The sequence below is a fragment of the Sapajus apella genome, unplaced genomic scaffold (assembly GCF_009761245.1).
Source record: "Sapajus apella isolate SASKATOON/1434 unplaced genomic scaffold, GSC_monkey_1.0 scaffold139, whole genome shotgun sequence".
NCBI lineage: Eukaryota > Metazoa > Chordata > Mammalia > Primates > Cebidae > Sapajus > Sapajus apella.
The window spans coordinates 2,628,628-2,637,680 of NW_022437079.1; the positions used below are offsets into that span (position 1 = coordinate 2,628,628).

Consider the following 9,053-nt stretch of genomic DNA (forward strand, 5'->3'; position numbering starts at 1 on the left):
TTTTTTTTTTTTTTTTTTTTTTGAGATGGAGTCTTGCTCTTGTTGCCCAGGCTGGCGTGCAATGGCGTGATCTTGGCTCACTGCAACCTCTACTTCCCGGGTTCAAGCAATTCTCCTGCCTCAGCCTCCTGAGTAGCTGGGATTATAGGCATGGGATACAGGGATTCCACCACACCTGGGTAATAGATATATACATATTTTTGGTATTTTTAGTAGAGATAGGGTTTCACCATGTTGGCCAGGCTGGTCTTGAACTCCTGACGTCAAGTGATGCACCCACCTCAGCCTCCCAAAGTGCTGGGATTTACAGGTGTGAGCCATCACGCCCGGCTCGGGTTTGAATGGGAGAGTCACATCCACACTCTTACGAAGGGCCCTCTGCTGATGTGCTGGGTGGGACTGGGTGACAGGGGAGGGCAGCAAAGCTTCCACTGCCCGATGGTGGAGGTGGCCAGGCCTGGGCCGAGACAGGGGGCTGGAGGAGGGAAGCCCTTTTGTGTGTTCCTGAAGGGGGTGCTGCAGAGTATGACTGTCTGTGCCCCCTGCCTGGGCTGGCCTGGTGCCTAGAGCAGGGACCTCTCATAGGGCCAACTTGGGGTTGCTTGCTGCACCAACTTGGAAGACCAGCAGCTTTGTCCAGAAGAGCAAAGATTCCAGCCAGCTGGGCCTATGGTCTGGATCCAAAGCAAACAGGAAGAGACCACGGTGGGCCAGGCAGGGCCTCTTTGTTTAGAAAACGGATTAGGCCAGGCTGACTTGTGGGTCTTTCTGCTGCAAAGGTGGGAGGGGGCCGCAGGCTCAATCAGGGACATGTCGAAAGACCGCTCAGGGTGGGCATGGTGCCCCAGTGCCAGCCTAGGGGGTGCTATAAAGATGGCCTCCCTTGGCAAATTCCACCGTGATGGGAAGAGACTGGCGGCGTGTGCTGGGAGCCGCTACTCCCTCCTGCCACGCTCAAGCTGGAGCCCTCAAGACACTTGATTTCCCATGAGTGCCCCTTGGGGCCATCACTCAAGCCTAATGGGGTGGCTGCTGGGCCCAGACCAAGGCCTCTTGGGGAAATGCCGAGGGCTTGGGGCACCCTCAGTCTCAAAGGTGGACACCCAGGACCCCCCACAAAGACCCTGTGCTCAGACTCTGGCCTCCACACCCCAGATGAGAGGTGGCAGTCATTTGTCTTTTGCTGATGCCTGATTGAATTAATCCACGTGTCCCTTCAATTCACACGTGCATTTATTTCACAAGCCTTCCTGCAAGCTCAGGGTGGTAGGGGAGGAAGATGCATGAGGCCCTCAGGGAGCAGAGCTGAGGGAGCAGGAAGGCATGTGGGCCCTGGCATGCTTAGGCCTGACACGAGTCCTACCCGCCTGCCGTGCTTGGAGAGGGCTCAGAAGAGGCAAAAGCACTTCTTCCAGGGAAGGTGTAGGGCAGGGACAAGCCAGGAGACAAAGTCCAGAAGGACCTTGGTAAGGAGTTTCTCCTGGGCTGACTCATTTTTTCACTCACTCAGTCCTTCATGCAATTTGCGTTCACTCGACATCTCTGTATTGAGCACCTACAGTGTGCCAAGCCCCGTGCTAAGTGCTGGTGAGCCAAGGCAACCAAGGCCCTGCTCTCACAGGACCTGTAGTCGAGTGATCACCACATAAATGAAAGGGAAAGCTGAACTGGGTTCTGGGACTTTGCAGAACAGGTTTGTGGAGCTGCTGGAGCTCACAGGAGCAGAAGACTTGGAGGATGGAGAGGAATTATCCAGGGCAATAGGGAAGAGAAGACCCAGGCAGAGGGAGCAGCATGTGCAAAGGCCCTGGGGCTTGATGAAAGCCAGAGTGGCTGGAGCACTGTGAGAGGGGAAGAGGCCAGGAAATGGGCAGGTCAACTGCACCTGGGCTTGTGGGTCCCTTTAGGTCTGGGCTGGGCTGGGCATGGTAATCCCAGCACTTTGTAATCCCAGCACTTTGGGATACTGAGGCGATCAGTCAGGAGTTCAAGACCAGCCTGGCCAACGTAGTAAAATCCTGTCTCTACTAAAAATGCAAACCTATTAGCGGAGTGTGGTGGCAGGTGCCTGCAATCCCAGCTCCTCGGGAGACTGAGGCAGGAGAATCATTTGAACCTGGGAGGCGGAGGTTGCAGTGAGCCGAGATTACGTGACTGTACTCCAGCCTGGGCGACAGAGCGAGACTCTATTTCAAAAAATAAAAAAATGGATTATTCGAGTAAAAGGAAGGTTTTTTAGCAGTGGCATAAAATCCCATTTGTGTTGAGCAGCTTCAAGCAGGCCTGAGGGGAGGGAGGGAGTCCATAAGGGCGCTGCTGTGTCCACATAAATTATGAGAATGGCTTCGAGCAAGCACATCCTGAGCTGGGGCAGTGCAGGGGAGCTGGATGTGGACTGAGGCCACACGGTGTCGAGGTCTGAGAAGCTCGGCTGGTGGATGGGGAGTGACAGTGAACATCATTTTCCTGTAAGGGTGTATTTTATTGAGTATGGTAAGTAATGTCTTCATTCCTACCAAGGATACCAAGAGGCAATTGTTGAGCTTTGGGTACGAAAGAAGGGAATGATTTATTTTTTTTGAGGTGGAGTCTCACTCTTGTCACCCAGGCTGGAGTGCAATGGTGCGATCTCAGCTCACTGCACCCTCTGCCTCCCAGGTTCAAGCAATTCTCCTGCCTCAGTCTCCTGAGTAGCTGGGACTACAGGCACGTGCCACCACGCCCTGCTAGTTTTGTATTTTTAGTAGCGATGAGGTTTCTCCATGTTGGTCAGGCTGGTCATGAACTCCCAACCTCAGATGATCTGCTTGCCTCGGCCTCCCAAAGTGCTGGGATTACAAGTGTGAACCACCATGCCCAGCCTTTGAGTTTTTTTTTTTTTAATCATTCTACTATTTGGTGTTTAATTTGTTTTCTCATTAAATCTGTTCAACAAACCTGAGAGGCAAAAACTGTAATTTATGAGGAGAGAGGTTCAGAAGGGTAAAGTTACCTGCCCGAGGTCACAGCTGGAAAGGAAAAGCAAAACAACCCATTTCACTTTATTCCGTGAACTGATAATGGAGGGAAAGGTATTTGGCAAGAAGGGGCAGCGAGGGGAACCTGCAGGAACTCTCTGCTCTGGAAGAATGCAAGGCAGGCTGGGACCTTGTCAGCGAGGAGCCCCTGGCATCTTTCCAGAGATGCAGCTGAAGGAGTGACCCCAGTGTGTTCTTAACAGGAGCCGGGAACCGCCTTCACGCTTCTCTGTGCGCTTCCCACCTCCTGCCTGGAGGAAGTCCTTCCCTGACTCTAACCTCAGTCCTGATGCTGTCCCACCTGCTCACCTCTCAGGCAGATCAATGCAATGCCCCCTGGCTGCCTGCTCTGCCCGCTGGGCCTGCAGCCCACAGCCTGCCCTTCAGCCCTTGGGCCTGCTCCCAGGCGGTGCACAGCCTGTAACCAGACACTGTTTGTTTCCAGCAGGCACCCCAGCCCAGCTCCACGCGCTGTTCCTGGATCTCTCCAGAGCCGTGGGCGGAGCGCGCCCCTGACCAGTCCGTTGACCTTCGGCTGTTGGAGCCTGGTTAATTTTTGCCCTGTCTGCCTGCTGTGGGGCTCCTCCCTGTTGGGAATATAAGCCCGGACCAGGGCTGCTCCGTTCTCTGCCTGGCCTGAGGCTGCCTGAGCCGCCTCCCCACCTTCACCATGGCCAAGGGCTTCTACATTTCCAAGTACCTGGGCATCGGGGGGATCGCCCTGGGTGTGGCGGCCCTGTGCACCATCATCGCACTGTCGGTGGTGTACGCCCAGGAGAAGAACAAGAACGCCGAGAGCTCCCTCGGGGCTGCCACCACCACTACGTCCGCCTCAGGCGCCACCACCACGTCCACCTCAGCCACCACCACTACGTCCGCCTCAGGCGCCACCACCGCGGACCAAAGCAAACCGTGGAACCGTTACCGCCTCCCCGACACACTGAAACCCGATTCCTACCAGGTGACACTGCAGCCCTACCTCACCCCCAATGACCAGGGCCTGTATGTCTTCAATGGCACCAGCACCGTCCGTTTCACCTGCGTGGTAGCCACTGACGTCATCATCATCCACAGCAAGAAGCTCAACTACACCGTCGTCGAGGGGCACCGGGTGGTCCTGCGCGGTGTGGGAGGCTCCCAGGCCCCCGACATTGAGAGGACCGAGCTGGTGGAGCCCACCGAGTACCTGGTGGTCCACCTCAGGAGCTCCCTAGTGAAGGACAGCCAGTATGAGATGAGCAGCACGTTCGTGGGGGAGCTGGCTGATGACCTGGCGGGCTTCTACCGCAGCGAGTACATGGACGGCAATGTCAAAAAGTGAGTTCCTGCTGGGGCTGCCCAGAGGGGTGGGTCTGAGGGGCCGAGGCCCGGCTGGATTCTGGGGGCCAGGGAAGTGCGCAGCTTGCCTGACTTTGAACCCTGTGCAGCTGGAGGCAGGCCCATCACTTCACCTCCAGCTGCTGGCAGAGCCGCTGCCAACACTCCAAACTGGGAGGGCTTCTCCACCCCGCAGCAGGGAGCTGGGGATGAAGGACAAAGTGTCCCTTGGACAGGCAGGAAAACTGAGGCTCAGAGGAGAGAAAGCCCCTGAGGTCCCTGAGAGCCTGTTGATATACCAAGTCCAGAAGGAACCCCGGCCTCCCCTAGTCAGCTGGCCTGGCAGGGCTCCGGGGCTCCCGGGTGGTGGAGGGAGCAGGGGTTAGGCTGGAGCAGCCATCCGTGGACCCCTTTCCCTGCATGCCCCGGAGCATCCTTAGTGCCCCCCCACCAGCCCTGGCATACCCTCTAACTTCCTGGTTGGGGCAGGGTGGTGGCCACGACGCAGATGCAGGCCGCGGACGCCAGGAAGTCATTCCCGTGCTTTGATGAGCCAGCCATGAAGGCCGAGTTCAACATCACACTCATCCACCCCCAGAACCTCACGGCCCTGTCCAACATGCTTCCTAAAGGTGAGCGGCCCCGCCTGGGGCCACATGGCAGGGGGCCAGGCACCCTGGGGCTGGCGTGCGGGGAAGGAGAGTACGTTCTCACACACTTACACGCTCCCTGCCCAGGTCCCAGCACCCCACTTCCAGAAGACCCCAACTGGATGGTCACCGAGTTCCACCCCACACCCAAGATGTCCACGTACCTGCTGGCCTTCATCATCAGCGAGTTCACCTACGTGGAGAAGCAGGCCTCCAACGGCGTCTTGGTATGAGGCTGGCCTATCTCTCCTTCCCCAGGGCTGACCCTGGCATGAGGGCTCTGCCCGTTCTCCTCACCCCTGTACCAGCTTCAGAATCGTTAGGCCAGGGTTTGAATCCCAGCTCTGAGTGATTTCAGGCCAGGGCCTTAAGTTCTCTGGTTCTCCGTTTCTGCACCTGAAAAATGAAAACAATGGTTTCTCCTCATGAAGGGAGTTCCTGACGCACCAGTGCCAGACAGACGGTGGCTGTGCCGATTGTCGTTTTCCAAAGGCCCTTCTCTAGGACCCACAGCCTCCAGAGTCCCCTAGCGTTTCCGTCTGCTGACCAGGCCTCTGGGGTTAGCTTGGTTGGCCCCCAGCCCTGGCCCATTGGGGGTCCCCCCAGCCCACTGTACCCTGGGACTCAGCCCGCCTGCCCCAGGGTGGAACAGGGGCCCCTGGCCCGCATCTTCCTCATACCTTGCAGATCCGGATCTGGGCCCGGCCCAGTGCCATTGCGGCAGGCCACGGCGATTATGCCCTGAACGTGACAGGCCCCATCCTTAACTTCTTTGCCAGTCATTACAACACATCCTACCCACTCCCAAAATCAGGTGAGTGGGGGTCATTGAGGTGGGAGGCAGTGGGCAGAGCTCCACTCCCGGAGGCCACCCTGCCAATGGCCTCGCCTCCCCAGACCAGATCGGCCTGCCTGACTTCAATGCTGGTGCCATGGAGAACTGGGGGCTGGTGACCTACCGGGAGAACTCCCTGCTGTTCGACCCCCTGTCCTCCTCAAGCAGCAACAAGGAGCGGGTGGTCACTGTGATTGCTCACGAGCTGGCCCACCAGGTAGCCCCCCATCTTGGGGGGTGCGGAGAAGGAAATGGGGCTCTGGGAGGAGATGGGCATGTCCGGGCTCCACCCCAGGCTGCTAAGAAGGGAGGAGGGTGCCGCCCAGCAGGGCAGTGGGAGGGGTCACGATGATGTTGGTGAAGTCCCTGCTGTGCCCGGCAGGGCAGTGGGAGGGGTCACGATGATGTTGGTGAAGTCCTTGCTGTGCCTGGCAGGGCAGTGGGAGGGGTCACGATGATGTTGGTGAAGTCCCTGCTGTGCCCGGCAGGGCAGTCAGCCCTGAGGGGGGTCGTTCTGGGACTCTCAGTGCCCGGCCCAGGCGTGGCTTGCCCAGCTGACCCCTCCCCTCCACAGTGGTTCGGGAACCTGGTGACCGTAGAGTGGTGGAATGACCTGTGGCTGAATGAGGGCTTTGCCTCCTACGTGGAGTACCTGGGTGCTGACTATGCAGAGCCCAGCTGGAACCTGGTGAGCCAGCTGCCCTGGAGGCTGGTGTGGTAGGGGGCTGGGTGTGGAGGGAGACCTGGGCCACCGTTCCTGATGGCCCTGGGAAATGTGCAGAAAGACCTCATGGTGCTGAACGACGTGTATCGCGTGATGGCTGTGGATGCGCTGGTCTCCTCCCACCCGCTGTCCACTCCCGCCTCGGAGGTCAGCACGTCGGCTCAGATCAGCGAGCAGTTCGACTCCATCTCCTACAGCAAGGTACAGCGTGCTCCTCCTGGGGGTTGGCAGGGGTGCCAGGGTAATGGATGCACCCAAATCTCCCAAATCACTACTAAAGATTTGTGAGAACTTGGCCCGCAGGGAATGAAGCTGGGGTCTGGGGGCACAGGGCCCTGCTGGTTCGGCACAGCCGCTGACCACCCCCTCGCCTCCGCCCCCCCAGGGCGCCGCAGTCCTCAGGATGCTCTCCAGCTTCCTGTCCGAGGATGTGTTCAAGCAGGGTCTGGCGGTGAGTACCAAGCCCTGGGCCAGCCGTGGAGGTGGGTCTCCTTCCCCCCTTGACCTTGTCCCAGGCCTTAGCCCACCACAGAGGGGGAGCCTGGGGGGCCCAGCTGTGCCCTCACCGTGTCCCGTCTTTCCACAGTCCTATCTGCACACCTTTGCCTACAGTAACACCATCTACCGGGACCTGTGGGATCACCTGCAGGAGGTCAGTGGCAGCCGGCCCCTCCTTGGCCATCCTGTTAGGGTCTTGAGGCACTGAGCGTGCCTGGGGGCGGCAAGTGGATAGGAGAATGTGTCCAGCTCCGCTGCTGGCCAGCCCTGTGTGCAGATGGAGCCTCGTTGCTCCTCCCCACAGTGGGTGCCAGGGTGGCTCCTTGCAGGAGGTGTCTGAGGGAGGCTGTGGCCCAGGCCCTTGATGGGAGCTGTGGAGCCCCTTCCTGGCATCGAGGAAAGGGTCCTCATGGTTCCCAAGTCCAAACCAGCCTCTGCCTGGAACTCGGGAGCCGGGCATTCAACCTTCTCCCCATTCTTGGCTGTCCTGTGCCCTCTCCTGGTGCCTCCCAGGTGCATCTCTGCACACAGCTCCACCCTCAGCAGGAACTCTGCCCTCTGCCTTGCCTCGAGTTCCTCCATGAGACCTTGCACAGCCCCTGTTTGTGGGGCAACCCTCCAGACCGCCCACACCCTCCTGCCTTCCTCTCAGACGGTTGGAGTCTAACTGCTCTCCCTCCTGCCCCCATCAGCTCCGCTCCCTGACAGCTGCCCCACGCCTTCCCTGCGGCCCTGCCCAAAGCCAGCCTCTTCAGGCAGAGGACATGTTCTCCTCCCCGACAGCCCCTGCAGAGTCCTGGGCCCCACATTCCTACCCAGCGTCTCCCCCACTGCAGCTGCTGTACTTCCAGTCCCAGGCCAGTCTCACGGCAGGCGAGACCTAGGAGCTTGCCAGAGTCACAGCTGGGCTCCAGGTCCCTGCTGGGCAATTTCCAACCCTCCCACCCCACCCCGAGAGGCTGCTAACAAGATGACACCATCATTGCCTGGGTCCCTCCCTCTACCTTCCTTGCCCTGCCCCAGCTTCCCTTCTGTGTCCCCTCTGAAGCCCAGCTCTCCCCCAGCCTTCCCTTCTCCACTTTTCCCAGCCCCTCCGCCCACTGCCCTCAGCCATTTTCTCCCCACAAACTCTTCTGCCCTCTTTGTGGTCCTGTTCTTCAGTTATTAACAAATGATGTTGGCTTTCTGTTGTGATGACAAAGGCAAGGCAGGTGCATGAGAAAAGATCCAAGAAGACAGCAGCAGTGCCCCTCAGCCCCGCCCACACCCAGTCCCAGCACGTCTCCCTCATGCAACTCCCAACCCTGTCCCCCGCCCCTGCCTGTGACACCCGGACACTGGCTTTCCGTCACCTCTGTCTCCTCTTTCTTGTCATCCTCCCAGTTTGTTCAGGAAGAGCCATGGGCATCCTGGGCACCCCCTCCCTGACACATACACCTCAGAGTGAACCACAGAATGGGGGCTGTGTGTAGATTTGCTGGGAAGTTCTCCAGCTGGTCTAGCATGGAGCAGCCAAGGAGAGGCAGAGCCGGACGGGACCCTGGCCGCCGGCTTCCAGCCCTGCGCTCTTCCCAGGCCTCCCGTACAAGCGGCCCCGCCTGCCCTGCTGGGGTCGAGGCGAGAGTCTGCAGAGGCTGCCCTGGATGGCAGGGACTGGAGGGTGGCAGCCGCTGATGGCCACGCCCTCTCGCGCCTCCCACAGGCTGTGAACAACCGGTCCATCCAGCTCCCCACCAACGTGAGCAGCATCATGGACCGCTGGACTCTGCAGATGGGCTTCCCGCTCATCACGGTGCACACTGGTACCGGGGCCATTTCCCAGGAGCACTTCCTCCTTGACCCTGATTCCAATGTCACCCGGCCCTCAGATTTCAAGTGAGCAGATGGAGCCTCTGAGGCCTGGTCAGGATGGGTGGGTGGAGAGCGGTTGCGAAGGGACTATCGTAGGACTAGCTTCCTGTGGGCCCAGCCCCAGCCCCTGTAGGCAGGCCTCCCTCCATCCCTGGCCACTG

At 59.1% G+C, this 9,053-nt stretch overlaps 2 protein-coding genes across 2 annotated transcripts in view; both read left to right on the forward strand.

The window, feature by feature from the left end:
* Positions 1-3,648, forward strand: part of LOC116540333 (translation initiation factor IF-2-like) — a 9,744-nt gene extending 6,096 nt beyond the window's left edge. The window contains exon 2 of the mRNA XM_032263817.1: positions 3,463-3,648. Within this exon, the coding sequence (XP_032119708.1) occupies positions 3,463-3,619 (157 nt within the window). The 3' untranslated portion in view covers positions 3,620-3,648. The remainder of the gene's footprint in view (positions 1-3,462) is intronic.
* ANPEP (alanyl aminopeptidase, membrane) overlaps positions 3,533-9,053 on the forward strand; it is a 19,326-nt gene continuing 13,805 nt past the window's right edge. The window contains exons 1-10 of the mRNA XM_032263816.1: positions 3,533-4,334; positions 4,824-4,966; positions 5,072-5,211; positions 5,672-5,798; positions 5,882-6,036; positions 6,394-6,507; positions 6,601-6,744; positions 6,929-6,994; positions 7,130-7,195; positions 8,744-8,916. Coding sequence (XP_032119707.1) covers positions 3,688-4,334; positions 4,824-4,966; positions 5,072-5,211; positions 5,672-5,798; positions 5,882-6,036; positions 6,394-6,507; positions 6,601-6,744; positions 6,929-6,994; positions 7,130-7,195; positions 8,744-8,916 — 1,775 coding nt within the window. The 5' untranslated portion in view covers positions 3,533-3,687. The remainder of the gene's footprint in view (positions 4,335-4,823; positions 4,967-5,071; positions 5,212-5,671; positions 5,799-5,881; positions 6,037-6,393; positions 6,508-6,600; positions 6,745-6,928; positions 6,995-7,129; positions 7,196-8,743; positions 8,917-9,053) is intronic.